The sequence below is a fragment of the Leptodactylus fuscus genome, chromosome 8, assembly GCF_031893055.1.
Source record: "Leptodactylus fuscus isolate aLepFus1 chromosome 8, aLepFus1.hap2, whole genome shotgun sequence".
Classification (NCBI taxonomy): domain Eukaryota; kingdom Metazoa; phylum Chordata; class Amphibia; order Anura; family Leptodactylidae; genus Leptodactylus; species Leptodactylus fuscus.
In genome coordinates this window covers 5,855,441-5,874,160 of record NC_134272.1, presented here as the reverse complement: position 1 = coordinate 5,874,160, position 18,720 = coordinate 5,855,441, and the positions used below count along the sequence as shown (strand labels likewise).

Here is an 18,720-nt window from a genome sequence, read left to right as displayed (position 1 = left end):
AAGAACTGCCCCCTACACTCATTGTGAATCCGTCTTGCTTATCTAATGCATCTATTGCCGTATTTCCCTGTTAACAAAGGCGCAAACTACAATTTACCTAGAATAGAGACACCTACAAGCCAGAACTTTAGAGAGGTTTTTCAGACAGAAAGCAGCCACATTTTTAATTAAAGTGCATTACATTTTGGGCCGGAATCACATGATCTAGGATGAGACTGTCTGACAAGGTAGTGACCATTTAGGTTTGGTGTGAATTCACTTTACAATGGAAAAATTGAGCATTCTGGACATTGGTATTAGGCCAAGGTCAGGATTTCAAAAACTGTCAACCTATGGAATTTCTTCTGCAATGGTGCCAAGAGTATACCAGGAATGGCGTGACCGATGGGAAACATACAGTGAAAGCCCATCCTATGGACATCAAAGGGTCATAGGAGGATGTAATGAAACACTGGGGTTACATATAACATGTCTGAACATAGAAGTCCTCGTTCCTTAGTACAGATGGGCTACAAAAACAGCAAGTAGGATAAATCGATGAACCCGTCCTATCAGGTAACAGTTCGGACTGGGGGAGGTAATGGTATCTGGTGGACATACCCTAATACCAGTGTAGGATACAGTACCAGTGTATGCCATCGCTTGTTGTGGCTATGACGTGTACAGGAGCTCTGACGTGCTATTAGATGGATGTCTCTAATAAAGCGACCATTCAGGGTATGCACAGTTGCAACATTTCTTATCTTTTGCATGCAAAAGACAACAACAAAGTAACAGAGCCTGAGCACAAATACCCTTTATAGTGGCTTACAGCACAAGCTTCGTATACGGGAGCTCTGCACTTGTAACCACAGCTCTTTCTTTACTGATGGTTTTGACCATGGAATATTCCATTGTGTGATAACATATTATAACCTCTTATTACAGGAAAGACCACAGGGTAATAAGAAGATGACGACCGAGAGATGTCAACCATTACCGCTGCCCATACTGCTGGCCTTAGTGTGCATCGCACCGATCTGTAAGTCTGAGCGTTTCTAGCTCGCCTCCTGCTCGTTCCATCGCTTACCACACCCTCCATATAAGACTCTTTCCCCGTCCTCGCCACATCAATGCAAAACCTCTGCACAAACCTCTGCTGACTCAGATACGGCAGACTAAAATAATATTTGACAGAAATGACTCACGAAATGACACGATGACTTTATCACACACAAGTGTTTCGACGCTATCAGCAGGGAAGCGCTAAAGGTCACTTTTCTGATGTCTTAAGGACCAGAATATAAATCGTCTCATTTGTCTTGTTTTTTTATGTAGCAAGTTGCAGATTTACTAATCCTATCGAATAGATGGTGTAACTCAGAGCAGACAGGCCAAAGATGGGGGAAGTTTATGCCGCCTATTAGATGACTTCATGTGCGGCAGAACGTTGAGCCAAAATTTAGTGCAATCTTCTGCAAAAGTTGATGCACCCGACCCTTAAAAGGCAAGCTATGTCAAATTAACAGGCAGGGAAGTATGCGGGGTAGTCAGATGACCACATTGGGTATTATTTGGAGGTACGAGTGAAGGTACGCATTCAGGAACTTACCATCCATTATGGGAGCCTCATACTTTGCTCTCCTAGGACTACAGGTCGTGGCATTAAACCTCCAGCCCTGAATCATATATATCTGTGTATGTGGAACCAAGCAAATGTGTGCAGGACTCACAGACTCTGATCTAGTCTTCTTGTTCTTGTTACCAGAAGACCATTGCCAAGCCTGTCACATGGCCCTCTATTCACAGCAACAGTAAGGCTTTGGGGTGCACAATGTCTACCAGTTTTGGTGATCTGGGGATCTATTTTCATTCTGGGGTCTGATCTTTGGCTTTTTTCTCACATCGCACCTGCAAAGTGTGCTGTTAGCATTGCACTAAAATTGATATTGCAGATAATGCAGGAGATTGACCCAATAAATGGCCAGAACAATCATTGCATATGGTAGCCGGTCATCCCTAGTAGTGATCGAGGGGACACAAACAGCTCAGTGATATGTATGGGACATCCTGCTGCCACATGCGCTGACTCTTCCGGATGACATTTTTTAGCTTGACCACACACAGCAAGGGTTTCTTTCAGATGACATCACAGATTCATCACCAATTGAGCATTTATGGGACACGTGCTTTGCTAATCTATGAGTGTGTAGGATCTACAGATCAAGCTGGAACATTTATGGGTAAATCTGCTGCAGGAGCCTGTATGTCTAGACCCAGCTGTATCTCAAGGCTGGAGGTGCCCAATAGGGTCTTAAAGCCTCTGCTCAATTGTCCAGTGTTGCCCAATGATCTTCATTCTTTGTAATCTTGTAACCACTTACACATATCATTGTTACATTGACACATAGAAAGCGATTCCATCCCATCATCTCCTTCTTGTATAGGAAGAGGACCAGATTACAAAGAGGATCACCGCGCTCAGTTGATGGATAGTAAGAAGACTTTTATTCCAGTAAAAGAAACACAACGCGTTTCGGGCATCGGTGCCCTGTGTATGTACCGGCTGTCGGCCACTGGCGTGAGGTGCAGAGAGGTTTGCACCTCACGCCAGTGGCCGACAGCCGGTACATACACTTGAGAAAGGGCACCGATGCCCGAAACGCGTTGTGTTTCCTTTACTGGAATAAAAGTCTTCTTACTATCCATCAACTGAGCGCGGTGATCCTCTTTGTAATCTGGTCCTCTTCCTATACTCGACTGACACCAAAGGTGGCACAGGATCCTGCAGTCTCACCATCAAGGGCAGAACCCCCCCTCTCTAAGTGGTTCAAAAACCCAAACAAATGGTTGTATACACAACCATCTGAGGTAAGAGGCCATCCTACCTTACTATTAATATCTCAAATTCTCGCACAGTGCTTCACCATATGCAGCTCGGTGCTGTTTTTTGTTTTTGTTTTATATATATCATCTCCTTCTTGGTGCTGGAATTTTTTTGCCAATGACTCAATGTCCATATCAGTATCCTAGTCACCCGTGCTAGATGTGCTCAGAGATGCATCAGACAAGACGACTTCATATTGTTCTCTTTCTTGATGTTTCAGCTCAGTGCTGCCAAGATCTCCTCTGTTATGTCGACTTCTATGACAAGTTGACATGTGAATATCGTAAGGACCAAGACCTGAACACCAGTGTTTCCTACACGCTGTCGGCCAGTTGGTAAGACTGTATAGCTCCGTTCTGGTACCGCCATGTGTCCTACACGACTTGATTTCCTGTAAATGGCGTCAGTACTGTACAAATCTCAGTCGCAGTCATGGCGCCATCTGTACTGCTAACGCTCCAGCTGCAAGACAATTTCCATTCCGTTCTTGCTACCTGCTACTCTACTTCTTCAGAAAACCACAGAAGCTCAGAACATTTCCCCTAAAGTCGAAAAAAAATTCCCGGTGACTATCTCCTCTCTTGTTTTGTCAGATTTCTTAGCTACATTTTATTGCTGAAAACCAATATAATCTCATTTATATGATCATAGGGGTTCGGCTGTAGAGGGTCCGGGCGAAGCAGAGGCCTCCAGATTCTGGTGTACAAGGGGTCTAAAGCCCCCTGCTGTATACGCAGACACCAGTCTTATGTGGAGGGGGATGTTACAGACATCAAACATTGGCTCTGTATGAAAGTAGCAGGTGGCGCTCTATGGGGTATTGTTTGCGGTATTATACAGTACTGTGCAAAAGTCAGGTGCAAAAAATGCTGCAAAAGTAAGAATGCATACAAAATAGAATTTTTGGGCGACAACATGAAGTGAATGATGAAAAGAAAGGTAAATCCCGTCAATATTTGGTGTGACCTGTGCCCTTTGTCCTTCCATCAGTTCTTCTCAGTACTTGCAGACAGTATTTGACTGGGCAGGGAGGTCGTTCCCGCCGCCATCTTGGGGAACTAAGCCCAGATCTTCTGTGGATGTCCGTCCAATGATGAGCATGAGGGTGGTGAGGAATATCCAGCTTATGTAATAACATTTGTGCTCCTTTAAGGACTTTTGAAGAGTGGAATACTACGTGTCTTCTCGTGGAATGTGAGAAGAAACATGAATACATTTGTACTATTGATATGGACGACTTCAGCTCAGATGACTTGTGCGAAATAACTATAACCACAAATATCAATGGACGTTACCAATCCAATCAGAACTGCCAACCCTTCAAGATCGGGGACAAATGTAAGTGAAGGCAAAGCTTCAAATCATGGTCAATGGGGTTGTCCAGAATTAGGGATAGAAATTGTTTCCATTCCAAAAACAGCAGCACTTTTGGAACTTTTTTTTGCAACTTATCCCTTATTTGCATGGGAGTGAGTTGCAATTCCATCCATAGCCTTTGGTCAAGAGAGGCGCTGTTTCCTATGGACTCTATTTTGTACTATCCCTTTCAGTTCAGGGTATTGTCATAAACAATGGTGTAATGGTTGAAGTTAATATTGAATCTTGTCCTTTTCGACAGTCAAACCGCTGCCACCAGTCAATCTCACCGTGTCTCTTCATGACGACTATAACATTTCCTGGGAGACTTATTATGACGCCCACGTCATGAGAAGTGGAGAACTGGTCTATGAGCTGAGCTACAAGAAGGAAAGAGAGTCATGGCTGGTAAGAACATGCGCCTATTCTCAAGTCAATGGGTCATGAATATTGGAGTGGGATTAATCCATTACCCTTTATGATTTACTAGAACCAAACGACTCTCCAGATACTTGAAGATGAAAAAAACCTGATCCTCCTGAGGACATTGCTCCAAGGTGGTGAGCAGTACAAAGCCCGGATCCGAGCTCAGCCTAAAAATACATCGACATCTATATATCATGGGGAGTGGAGTGAATGGAGCGCGTCAGTCACGTGGACAACCCCAGATGGTACGATGACTATTCCTCATGTCTTACTGTAGGTCCTACATATGTGGGACAGTAGGGAGAACAGTTTTGTCTTAGAAAGGTTCTCCAGGTTAAGAATTTCTTGTCGAGTAACTTAAACATGGCATTAGACATTGTATGAAGATATCTATTACGTAGAAAGTCGGGGACTGGTTTTGCTCCATTAAGGCAATTGCCTAGAAAACTAGGCTAGACCAGAGGCCTCACCAAACCAGAGTAATATGGTTCTTTGCCAAGTTCTGGCTCTTCAGTCGCCACCAATGTTATTGGCTAAGGCTCTATTCTCGTCTCGTTTTTCTACATCATAGAGGTCTACATTAAAATCGTCCACCACCCTATAGATGTGGTTGGCTATGTTGACATCTGGATTTGGACCTACAGTTGAGGTTTACATCAGGTTTACCTATGACATGCCCATAGACCCTTTTGCACCCAACATCTGCCAACAGAACTTCGTTTTGGTACACGCTGGCTTGGTAGGTGTCTTTTGACAATGGGAACCTATGGCAAATTTCCCTCTGTACGCCTACGCAATGGGACATGTTGCCACCATCGATCACAGATCAAGGTATAGTGTGGAGATCTTCCTCGATGCAAACCTCAGCTGTAGGTCCAACTCCAGATGACAGCCTAGCCCACCACATCTAAAGCTGGTCATACATTACAGATTTCAGATTTACGCCATTTTTTGGTGACTGTCAGGATCTTTTTGTGACTCAGAATTCTCGGAGTGGCAAATCTCTGGACAGGTCGGACTACTGCGTCATGTTGGATGTTTTTTGGTTCCATGCTAGGTTTTTAGCAAAGTCTTTCAGTCTCTCTGTGTAAATATTTAGCAACAATTTTATTTGTTTTAATTTCAATTGTAATTTTTGGCCAATTTTCAGATGAATTAGTGGATCAAAACATCAAGACGCAAATTGGGACAATTTCCTGGATAATGTCGGGGATGTTGGTATTCCTGGGGATCGTAATGACTTGCTGTCGATACACACCAATGTAAGTCCATCCTCTTAATAATATAATAACTTGATATAGCGCCAACATATTCTGCCGCACTGTCAGAGGGGACACGAGACAGTATGAGACGTTACAATGTGACAAAGAAGTAACATATCACACAATAGGAGCTAGGCACAAGAGCTTATAATCTATGAGGTTATAGGAGGCTTGCTTGGTGCAATGGTCCGGCCATCTATTAATACATAAGGTCATGTAACTTAAGCTGTCTGAGCCGTCACCAGCCGATACATGTGTATATACAGATACTATGTCCATGGAGTGCAGGGAAACCTCTAGATGGAGGGGTCAGGATCTAAGGAATGGAGGAGGAAGGATAGAAGAGGATAAGACATGTTAGTGTAGTGTGTGGACAACAATGAGGCCAGGTCCTGTGACTTTTGGGCAGATTTGAAGTTACTGTAATTGGGGATTAATTGCATTTCCCAGGGTAAAGCATTCTAGAGCACTGGTGCAACTCGAGAGACGTCCTGGAGACGGGAGGGGGATGTTCGGATGAAAGTCTAAGGTCATTGGCAGAATGAAGAGGACGGTTAGGGTAGTAGACACTGATGGAGAGAGGACTGTAGGGGAGTCAGCACTATGGGGGGGATTTTGTGGGGGAGTGGACTCATTTTACATTGTATTCTGTGGTGGATGGTCAACCAGTGCAACAATTGACACAAGGTAGATGTACTGGAGTGATAGAAAGATGGGTGTGGGGGCCACATTCAGGACAGATTGTAGAGGGAGACTAGTAAGTGGAAGAACACGTAGAAGAGAATTGTAATAGTCAAAACGAGAGAGAATCAGAGCGACAATGAGGGGTTTAGTTGTTTCCACAGTGAGAAATGGGCGGATTCTAGAGATGTTTTTGAGGTGCAGGCGACAAGAGCAGGGCAGACAGCGGGGGGCGTACTAGTGTAATAGTAAGACCACAGACAGGAATGGAGATATCAGGGGTAGGTGGGTTAGTGGGTGGAGGGGACACAAGACGTGAGTCAGTTTCAGATAAAGAGAAGACCTGATGACAACAGCGACAGTCACTGGGGTTCTGTCCTAGCGCAGGGCTGATGTCACGGGATCTGGTATATAGCTGGGGGTTTGGTTTCCGCTGGTATTTATACATTTTTATTTTTGAAGGTTTTTTTCTTTCATAACATTAATGCCGTACACGCCAACACCACGCCCTAGAGGTAGAGCTCACGTCTGCTACAGAACCTGTGGGCTACACATTGACCACATCCCCATTAGACGTAGGCTGGTAAACATCCGTCTCTTCAAAGATGCCTTACTGTTATCTAAGGAAGGGTCCCAAGGCTCAGGTCACCCTTCAAGGGCTGGGAATGAGGATTCACCATGTCCAAGGATGGATGGGTGTGAATCTTTGGGTAGTGTTCACGCATTGACCATTAAGAAGGAGTTGTGGAAGGGAAGGAACCTTTCTACTGTATATATAATGTAATGATGATAAATGGAAGAGGCTACAACATTAGAACAATAGGATAGGTCTATGTGAGAGAAACAAGGCTCTAGAACCCCGCTGGGCCAGCTCTAGCCTGGATACAAGATGACATATGGTTAGGGATACAGTTTCACTTACAGATTTTATAGCTGAGTTTGTATGTGTAGATCTTGTACACTTGTGTCTTGCCGAAGCGTCTAAACTAGTCCGATAAATGATCGATTGGCAAATAATCTGATTACTGGACTAGACAGGTGTTGTAATCTGACAGAGACTGTGTATGGGGGGGAAATGTCAGCCCTGCCATAAGAGGCTACACATGTGGCCACGGGATGTCCTGCACACATCACTATTAGTGTACCCCCCTATCACTACTAGGGGTCACCGACTGTCATATGCAATGGCTTCTCACATCATCACATCAGCAGTTTGTACGATGTGCCCTCCGCCACATGGCCTCCATACTGTATACCACCTGTTGTCAGATCCCAAACAGGACCTGGATTTGTCACGAATGATGATACGGTTCCAGTCCATAGCAGTGCAGGCTTCTTACTGTATTCACAACAACACTACAATGGCAGGTGACAGTGCTGGTCAATGTCAATGTCCTTCTGCTGAGCACCTGGAAATGGTCAGAACCATGGGTATGTAATGAAGGCGCCGCCTGTGTCTGGATGGTGAAACTGTGAGAGTTGCTTATGCTTCTTGACGTATAAGACGATCTTCTCTACTGGAGATCTGTCTCTCCAATAACCACAAAACAGGAGTGCAATAAGTGAGCTGCAATAGATGGACTGAATAGACGGCGCCTTGTCACCAATTATGCATCAGAACTAATAAGGTCCAAAATACTTTTCCGATTTTTAATACAGTTACAATTTAGGGTCTATGTCATGGCTGCAACATCCAGGCACCCAATGGTCCTACTGCACCAACCTCTTATGGTTGAAGGTGGTTGCAGGGAAATATCCTGGATGGATCAGCCATAATATCAGCTCTAGTCCGGCCATATAACGTCCGTCTGATTCTGTCCTTAGCCTGACCTGGCCATTCATGAAATCACTGTGAAGCTTTCATGTTCAGCAGACGATAACATCCTGTTTCTATTCTTACCATCAGCATGTGGAAGAAGGTGTGGGTGCTGGTCCCTGACCCGGAGCCCTTTTTTAAGCCTCTCTATAAAGGACATGAAGGAGACTTTAAGGTAAGACAAATAATAGATCTGTTATTGCTATTATTGCTATTAGTCACAAGCCAATTACTGTTAATGCTATGGAGGGTGTTAGACAATGGGGACCTGTAGGAGTAGGGGAGATATGTGGGAACACGCAGCTGCCATGACCCATGGTGGAAATTACGTTTTGCTAATGCTTGTAGTAAACATCTCAGTTCTGCGTGAAAATAGTCAAGAAAACACGTGATCTGGGGAAAAATCGAGTTTTACTTCCTCATTTGTTACGTTGCACTTAGCACGCTGCGTGTTTGCTCAGATTACCCTTATGATGTGGGTAAAGTACAATAATATTCTGTATATTTTACTCTATAACCACACAGCTCGTGACCTGCACATTCTCTATCACCTCCTTAAGGATAAAGCCCAGTTCTGACACTTTGCAGTAAAAATGACATCGTAACTTTTTCTATTACATGTGGTAATACCAATTATATTTAGGTTTTATGTTTTACCACTTTTGCAGTTGCAGTTGCACAACCTCTAGAGATATAGGGTTTGGAGACCAGTACTATATAGCATGCTATAGATACAGCAGAATGTTTGCAGAATTTGCAGGGTTTTGCAGATAAGTACAGTCTGGAAATTGATCAAGAGGATTGAGATTTTTAGCTGCTGAGTTATAGTCCATCATCATAGAGTCCTGCACCAGTTGCATTGTCTGCAGCGTGAAGGATGAGCGTGCTATTTCTTGTAAGTTAACCAAGGTAGTTCTGAAACCAGGCAGGCATCAGATTTGCATATATACAGAGACAAAGCTTGTACATCCTGGCTCCTGGTGCACGTGCTATACCTGGGCCCTGCTCTAACCACCAATGACTTCCTATGCCGTTGTATCTGATAATGACTTGCTATCTACAATCTATGAGTGATGACATCATTGCGCCGTTCTGCAGCACTTTCCTGTTATGTGGCTGGTAAACTCCAAGGAAGTGAGACACAACTGCAATAGCTTCATGTGCAATGTCACTAGAGGCACCAAGTGAGCAATCGGTGCAAACACACAGGGGCCCTGAGAGAAGTGAGACACGACTGCAATAGCTTCATGTGCAATGTCACTAGAGGCACCAAGTGAGCAATCGGTGCAAACACACAGGGGCCCTGAGAGAAGTGAGACACGACTGCAATAGCTTCATGTGCAATGTCACTAGAGGCACCAAGTGAGCAATCGGTGCAAACACACAGGGGCCCTGAGAGGAGCGAGATACGACTGCAATAGCTTCATGTGCAATGTCACTAGATGCACCAAGTAAGCAATCGGTGCAAACACACAGGGGCCCTGAGAGAAGTGAGACACGACTGCAATAGCTTCATGTGCAATGTCATTAGATGCACCAAGTGAGCAATCGGTGCAAACACAAAGGGGCCGCGAGAGGAGCGAGACACTCTCTGCCACAATGCAACCAAAGGGCAGAAGGTACCTTTAATTTAGCTTCCTGACTCTCTCTACCTGGCAGATGAGAAGATATTGGACAGATCCTTTTATTTTTGGGGAAATAAGGCATAGCCACATGAGCTCCCCTCTCCCATCCAGAGCACGTGCACTGCTCGTCTGAGCTAAGTATGCATGTACATGGCAGATCAGGTGAGACTGCAGCATGTGTGCTGCGGATATATTTCTGCCAGAATCCCATCCACTTTGCAGGAACTGTAAAACGTCACGGTGGCTGTTAAGGGGTTAAGGGGAGGACTTGTTACAGTGAAAGATATCGCATACATTGTATCTCTTCGGTGGCCATATTTCCTGCTGACCGTATATGTAACCAGGGCAGGTTTGGCCCAGAGCAATGCCTGAATTCTACAACCTAGTAGCACAAGGGGAATATCGGTAAGAAACGTGCGGGCGCTTGTTGGTTCCACCCACAGGGTGAGTTATTGTAAGTTTCGCCTCGCACGTACAGTAAAGACATAAAGGATGTGGTTTTTCCCCAATGACTATAGAAAGGGGCTGAGAAGAAAATGATCTTATTACAATATAAAAACACCATCAAGAAATAAAACTGAAAATTCAGATTAGTCAAGACAAAACCAGGAAGGAGAACATGTATTTCACGAAAAACCACTGACAATACCGCGCTGGGCAGATGGCTGCAGCTGGTAGGGTGAGATATTTAGGGCACCGGGTACAGGATATAGGTGCTTATGGCTCTGGGGCATTAAATGTAATAGATGGGGTCCATGTTGTCCTCTTTGATCATCTCATGGCCTCTTCCAGCCTGACAGCTGACATCACAGATCCTGGGGGACCGCTGAGGCCTGTGATTGGATCTCAGTGGTCATGTGGGGCAAGCCTTTAACGCAAGCCTCATGATGTCAGTACACCCCACGTCACATGACTGCTAAGGTCCAATCACGGACCTCAACAGTCTGTGACATCACTCAGGAGACCAGGAGTCAGAAAGATGACCCCAGGGGGAGTATTATGTCCCCTGGGCCTCCGCTTATTATTCCCTGAGGTCCCCCGAGTATAAGACTGATTTATGAGCAGCAAACCTCAAAAGTTTCCAAAATTTTTGGAAAATGAATAACGTATCTGGTTAGTTATAAACCTATTTGCTCACCTCTATTCCATAATAAAAACATGGGCGCGATCGCCAAAAGCCATACTACTACCTAGAAGAGGCAAAGTGCACAATAGTCAGACATGCCAAAGAGAGTTTTTTGAGAGCCCAATTTCTTGTTTTTTTTCCTCCCAAAGGAGTAGGGCCCCAAACCCGGGGGTGCACCTTCCATGAGGCGACCTGATTTGATGGCCTCAGGCTTCGCCTCATGGAATGAACTATCAGCTGCAATTTATTGCAACAATACAATAAGTAGCGGCCGATTAGACAACGAATGGCGGCTAGGCTCACTCCTGCCCAAACCACCAGCATTCTGTGTTCCAGCATGTGCACGGACCGGTGCCCCCACATTGGTAGGAGCTTTTTAGATTTGGATACTATAAGCCCCTTCTCTACTGCTGCCTCCCTAAAAGAGGGCCCAGCACCAGGTACCGATCTCTACAACCCGGGTACCTGCCGCTCATTGCTCCTTGGATTAAGATGGAGATTTGGCTAGTTCCATGTAGCCGCCCCCCTATAGGAGACGCCATCGCAGTAGTGACATCAGTCACCAGATCCCTGTTCTCGTAACAGAGTTGTGGACTTTGCACAGCTATCTTGGAGCGCCATCTTGAGGCTGCCGAGGTGAAGTTACAACCTCAGAAGATCTTCATATGTTAATGTTAGAAAATGAAAGGAAGGAAAACTTTTGGTTTTGTTTTGACACTTTTGTGGTTGCAGAGACAAAGCCAGAGGCGGTATAGGGTTAATGTGACAATAAGGTGGTCACAAAGAAGAGTAACAGCCGGGTGTGCAGGTAACCATGGACAAGGCTTATACACAGCATTAGATTTGGGCAAATTTCACAGAAATTCTGGGACTGACTTGTGCAGACCTATGGGAGAGTTTTCTATGGGAGGAGATAAGCCGTGACATCATCTATGGTCAGTAGTGATACAATAATGGCTCACTGGTGTTATCTATAGAGGTGTTATCTTCTATTGTAGTCCTGTCTGTTTTGTTTGTGATGCAAATTATTTTCCTGCTGCAAAGAAAACCCCTGTACAGAACTGATAAGTGTCGGTCTATTATTAGGCATAGTGGACAGAGTGAAAACTGCAGACGATAGAACTTTTATAACATATAGATAGTGATGTGGAAAATGTAAATCGAAATTTCTTAAAAAATATGTTTATCATGAAAACCTGTTTTAAAAATTAGGTTATTTTAAGTGAAATATTCTTTATATTTACCCAAGCAATAAGTGTTTAATTTCCCTGCAGCGCCCCTACAGGAGAAATGAAGCATGACATGGAGTCCATTCAAACTATAATGTTGTCTGTGTAATACAGGACAGAACATAGTCCTCCACAATATAGGGAGCCTTTATTAAAGGGGTTTTCTGGGACTTTTATTGATGATCTATTCTTAGGACAGGTCAGTAATTGCAGACTATTGGTGGTCCAACGCCCGGGGCCTCCCTGGATCAGCTGGTTGTAGTGGCTGTAGCACTGTCTGAGCGCTGCTTCTGCTTCACCGGTAATGTGATGTCACGTTCATTGGTCACATGGCCTGTTCGCAGCTCAGGCCTATTCAATGGGCTGAGTTGTGACACCAGCCTTGGCTATTGGATTCATGTACGACACTGTGTGTGGCAAATACTAAACAGGCCCGGGTGTCAGACTCCTTGCAATCTTTAACTGATGACCTATCCCGAGTCCCAGAAAACCTCTTAAACTAAGAATTCCCAGATAGGAAATATTGTTTGTTTTTTTAAATTTGGTCATCCCCTTTAAATGCGGCTTGGTAAGATTAGTTCTCTCTGTATCTTCATTGTTCTCTCTTTGCTTATTCTCAGAGCTGGTTGGGTCCCCACTACGCCCCATTCCCGATTCCTCCTTTGGACGGAAGCTGCGGTTATCCAGAAGTCCTTGAAATTGACTACCAAAGTTCAGGCAACCACAAGGAAGTGAAGAAGCCGCTTCTACCTAAGTCATGTATGAAGGAGAACCCAGCCATGCGATGCTCCTCACAGTGTCCTCCCTCTACCACCACCACCGATGGCTCCACCAATGAGCGAGATAGCAGCGAAGATGATGGCTATCCCTCTATGGACCTGGATAGTGACAACATGTGGGATCACCTCCTGGATCAGGGATCAAAGCTACAAAGTACGGTAATGCTTCAGGAAGATATCCTAAGATCCAACACGAATATGTTAGACCTGGTGTCAATCCCCCCAGAAGATTGGGAGGTGCCGGAGTCTCCCTCCCCGGAGGACGATGAGAACGTCTTCTATAATGATGATAACTACAATCCCCTGTCTCCTGACTCCTCTAATAGTGGCAACTTTGGCTACCCCAGGATATGCCTGGACATGGACACCATTGATAGTGGTTTTGTAGACTCTGAATGTGGAAGTCCAGTGGACAGTGACTTTGGAAATAGTGACATTACAACAAAACCGCAGAATCCGGATCCTTACGATGAAGAAGACGACATATGTGATAGACATTATGTGCAGCAATGGGTGCCCTCTACGCACTGACCAGCCGGAACCGAGGTCTTTGTATGTAAAGGATTGTAGAGATCTGTGGCAATGCGGCTTGTTATTCTCCAATTGCTGATTCAGGCGGTGACTGATACATTCATGGTTAGACGGCTGCCCCGGCCTAGTCCTGCTCGCTCGGCTGCCAATAGCTCTGCTGCATCAATTGTGAAGCTATGCAGCCAAAGCTAGAGATGGGCAAGGCGCTGAAAATTCATCTCAGGTTTGTTCCTCCAGTTCGTTTCAGTCCCAACTCGTTCGGATAGAACCAGAAGTGAAATTATTCTGGTCTTGGATCTCTTCAATAATAGGTGGAGGCCCAGGGGAGGTGATAAAACAGTCACAAACATTTATACTCCTCTTCCCGCACCTCCTTTGGGCCTCCTCAGTGACGTCATATGCCCAGGGTCAATAAGCCACAGTAGTCACATGGGGCGCACATCATGACACCGCCGGAGGCCCAGAACAGGCGAGTATAAGTGTTAGTCATTTTTTACACCTCCCCTTGGCCTCCACCTAATATATATAATAATTTCACTTCCACTAGGACAGAAATTAATAATTTTCGTGCCTTAGACCACATCACTGCCCAAAACCGCCAGACATACTCGCATTGACCCCCATCAGTACCGAAGACGTGCGGGCACATTGTCACTAGACACTAGGAAGCCATTTATCTTGACATTGTATCAGAATATTTATATGGCCGCTCTAGATCCTATATGGCATAGCGGTATCTGGACACGGGATGGCTCATCATTCGGATCTTATCATATAGATGGATTCTATATGACATACTGGTATCTGGACACGGGATGGCTCATCATTCGGGTCTTATATATGATGGATCCTATATGACATAGCGGTATCTGGACACGGGATGGCTCATCATTCGGGTCTTATATATGATGGATTCTATATGACATAGTGGTATCTGGACACGGGATGGCTCATCATTCGGGTCTTATATATGATGGATCCTATATGACATAGCGGTATCTGGACACGGGATGGCTCATCATTCGGGTCTTATATATGATGGATTCTATATGACATAGCGGTATCTGGACACGGGATGGCTCATCATTCGGGTCTTATATATGATGGATCCTATATGACATAGCGGTATCTGGACACGGGATGGCTCATCATTCGGGTCTTATATATGATGGATCCTATATGACATAGCGGTATCTGGACACGGTATGGCTCATAATTCGGATCTTAGCATATGACAATGTATTGCTGTTTTGGAGGATGTGACCGCTCAGTTCAGAGTCTTAACAACGAAGAAGATGGAGTAAGTAAAAGAAATCATATCCGGCAATGAGAGCGCAAAGTACAAGGTCTGTTATGTAGACGATCCCTATGGCAGTGCCGCCTATACAGAACAATACCCAGAATTCACCAGCTGCAGAGGCTTATGGGAAACACTGGTGAATCTCGTGAAGTTCTGTAACAAACCCAGCAGCTGTGTGAGCAGGAACGCACCTACGTAAAGTGTACCAAAACTTTTGTGACATTAGTAAATATTGTAATATAACGTATTAATAAATTTTGGCCGTTTTATGTGAATTTCTGGGCTGAAATCCACTTTTTGTCTCTTTCTTTATCATCATTTCCTTACATTTGCCTCTGAATTGTCTTATTCCAACAGGTAAATTCTGATATCCTACTCAATGATCCTCGATCCCGCACAGGTCCACCTCTACTTCAGCTCCATCCACTACACATTATGTTAGGACATTCAGCAACTGGGCTGTGCATGGGGGCAAATAATGGGAAGATTATACTGTGCGGGGGAAGCAAATGGAGCATTATAGTGTATGGGGGGTAGTAAAGGGAGGATGAGGGAGAATCGTGCTATTTGGTGCAATTATACTTAGGGACGTTATACTGTGTGGGGGATAGTAAAAGGAGCATTTTATTGTGTCTGGAACAGTAAAGGGAGCATTATACTATGTGATGGGGTTATGCTAAGGGGCATTATGCTGTATGGGGTCAGGATAGGGAGCATTATACTGTGTGGGGGAAGTAAATAAAGCATTATATTTTATGGGGGCAGTAAATGGAGCATTATATTGTGTGGAGAAGAGTAAAGGGAGCATTATACTATGTGGTGGGATTATACTAAGGGGCATTATGCTGTATGGGGTCAGGATAGGGAGCATTATACTGTGTGGGGGAAGTAAATAAAGCATTATATTTTATGGGGGCAGTAAATGGAGCATTATATTGTGTGGAGAAGAGTAAAGGGAGCATTATACTATGTGGTGGGATTATACTAAGGGGCATTATACTGTATGGGGTCAGGATAGGGAGCATTAGACTGTTTGGCAGACAGTAAAGGGAGTATTATACTATGTGGTGGCATTATACTGTGTTGGGAACAATGAAGAGAGCATTATACTATGTGGTGGGGTTATACTAAGGGGTATTATACTGTATGGGGTCATTATAGGGAGCATTATACCGTGTGGGGAACAGTGAAGGGAGCATTATACTATGTGGTGGCATTATCCTAAGAGGGCATTATAGTGTGTGAGAGTCTTAAGGGGGCATTATGCTGTATGGGAGCTTTTAAAGAGACATTATACAGTGTTGGGAACAGTAAAGGAGACATTATACTGTGCAGGGGTCTCATAGAGGGATTCCTGGGCTTGTACCCACTTGGAGCGCTGCTCTGACTGCATTACATAGATACTTGTTCTGTGCCATGTAATACTATACAAGTTCCCTTACCTGACTGCTTTGGAGCTTTCAGTTTCCTTTCCTATATCTGCAGGAGCTCTGAAGCAGAAAGGATTGAGGCCCGTAATGCAAATCGCACCTTATGCACTTTCTGAACGTCGCCTTATTACAGAGTAAGTTTCCAGCACAAGATGTCGGTGTCATAGTCCATTGCTTCATTGGTTTTCTAGGTAAAAGGGTGTGAGAATTGTGAAACTAACCAATGTGCCGACTGTTACGGGTTACGTTTTCTCACACTGGTGTTGTTATGTAGATGTAGTATAGCTGTGCAAAAGTTTTAGACAGGCGTGGAAAAAATGTTGCAAACTAAGAATGTTTGCAGAAATAGAAGGGTTAATAGAGAGAAATGTAAATCCCATCAATATTTGGTGAGACCTTTGCCCTTTGCCTTCTAAACAATTCTTCTAGGTATGACGGTATTACACGATGGTTCATCACATATCTGCTCGTATTTTCACCTCTGAGGACGCCATTAATTCTCCATTTGCAGTGTTTGGCTAAGGAAAGACACATCATACTAACATCCCTCAGGCATTCGTTCGTCCTACAAAAATTTGGGTTTTGCTATTCGGATCCTGTACTGTAAGGGTCAATAAGTTACCCACAAAGATTCTTCTCTCTGACGCAAAAAATAAATTTTATATCATCAAGAAATTTCTGCCACAACACCAGATTGACCTATGCATAAGTTGGTGTAACGAGACATGAATACGGTACCCATGGCGGTACCCGAAATCTGATTATCTAAAACCGATGCAGAAAAATATCCAGTGAAATTAAAATCAATACAGGGTGTTACAATAAGTTCTGTGCACTCGGATACTTCACCCGCTGATCACAGAGGTGCCCTGATTTCAGTATAAGGAGCGAGTTGTCGGTCGGACTGCTTACTTGTTTCCTGTTGTTACGGCTCCTGGATTCAGCAACCGAGTCCACAGACTTCTAGGGAAGTTCTGAATAAGATGCCAACTGGACACGGACGGCGTGAGAAGCGAGGTGGTTTCTATGAAGTGGTTGTTATATGCTGGGACAGGACACGCAGCGGCTCTAACAAATAGTCAGGTCACTTTTTTACTTTCCAACTACCACTGAAAAAAATGGAAACAGTGATCTGAGGCCGAAACTGCTCCATAGTTATCTGGTGAGATCATCCCTGAGCCGCCTGTCACACATATATCATAGATCTCAGAGTGCCATATATCACCCACAGGCTCCCATGCTGAAAACGAAAATGTATATCTTTGTGGAATGGTTTAACATAGAATAAACTCCTCTCTCTCTCTCTCTCTCTCTCTCTCTCTCTCTCTCCTCTCTCTCTCCCTCTCTCTCCCTCTCCCTCTCCCTCTCCCTCTCCCTCTCCCTCTCCCTCTCCCTCTCCCTCTCTCTCTCTCTCTCTCTCTCTCTCCCTCTCTCTCTCTCTCTCTCTCTCTCTCTCTCTCTCCTCTCTCTCTCTCTCTCTCTCTCTCTCTCTCTCTCTCTCTCCCTCTCTCTCTCTCTCTCTCTCTCTCTCTCTCTCCTCTCTCTCTCTCCCTCTCTCTCTCTCTCTCTCTCTCTCCCTCTCTCTCCTAGACATAGGGAGTCTTAAAGGAGACTTTTATTTTCCTGAACACATGCGGCACAAACTCAGGGATAACAAAACATGGTGTGCAGTGAAGATGTCCTACCATGCAAGTGAGGAAGAGGGCGCTCTAGTAATGTTATAGATGAAGGTCTTCGCCATACAGATGATACTGTAACATACCTGTAAATATCCAGACAATGAACTTCATAACATATTGTATATATGAATTTCACTATGAATTACTGTATGTTGCAGGCCTGGGTATAACTACAATTGTAGCTGATGTGAGGCCAAAATCTAAGGGGGACCAAATACAATAGGGAACAATTACTGATAACCACGGATATAGAAATGTCCGCCTCCATAACATTACTGAGACATCATAATGACCAAATGAGACTTCATCATTACTTTCTCTGTAAGCTGTGACATCACTGTGTGTATTATCCTGTACTGTGACATCACTGTGTGTATTATCCTGTACTGTGACATCACTGTGTGTATTATCCTGTACTGTGACATCACTGTGTGTATTATCCTGTACTGTGACATCACTGTGTGTAGTATCCTGTACTGTGACATCACTGTGTGTATTATCTCTGTACTGTGACATCACTGTGTGTATTATCCTGTACTGTGACATCACTGTGTGTATTATCCCTGTACTGTGACATCACTGTGTGTATTATCCTGTACTGTGACATCACTGTG

General features: G+C 44.4%; 1 protein-coding gene across 1 annotated transcript; it reads left to right on the top strand.

The window, feature by feature from the left end:
• The first annotated feature begins 931 nt into the window (after window positions 1-931).
• On the top strand, window positions 932-13,697 carry LOC142216571 (interleukin-21 receptor-like). Its single transcript, XM_075284517.1, has 8 exons — window positions 932-1,021; window positions 3,087-3,201; window positions 4,020-4,204; window positions 4,485-4,630; window positions 4,713-4,893; window positions 5,808-5,910; window positions 8,498-8,582; window positions 13,008-13,697. The coding sequence occupies exons 1-8, from the start codon at window positions 952-954 to the stop codon at window positions 13,695-13,697; spliced, it is 1,575 nt and encodes a 524-aa protein (XP_075140618.1). The 5' UTR covers window positions 932-951.
• Window positions 13,698-18,720: the final 5,023 nt, after the last annotated feature.

Excerpts from the sequence above, each read along its gene's own strand:
- LOC142216571 (XM_075284517.1), top strand. The coding sequence starts at position 952 with ATGACGACCGAGAGATGTCAACCATTACCGCTGCCCATACTGCTGGCC. Across the intron at positions 4,205-4,484 it reads CTTCAAGATCGGGGACAAAT|TCAAACCGCTGCCACCAGTC; the intron begins GTAAGTGAAGGC and ends CCTTTTCGACAG. Across the intron at positions 4,894-5,807 it reads CACGTGGACAACCCCAGATG|TGGATCAAAACATCAAGACG; the intron begins GTACGATGACTA and ends CAGATGAATTAG.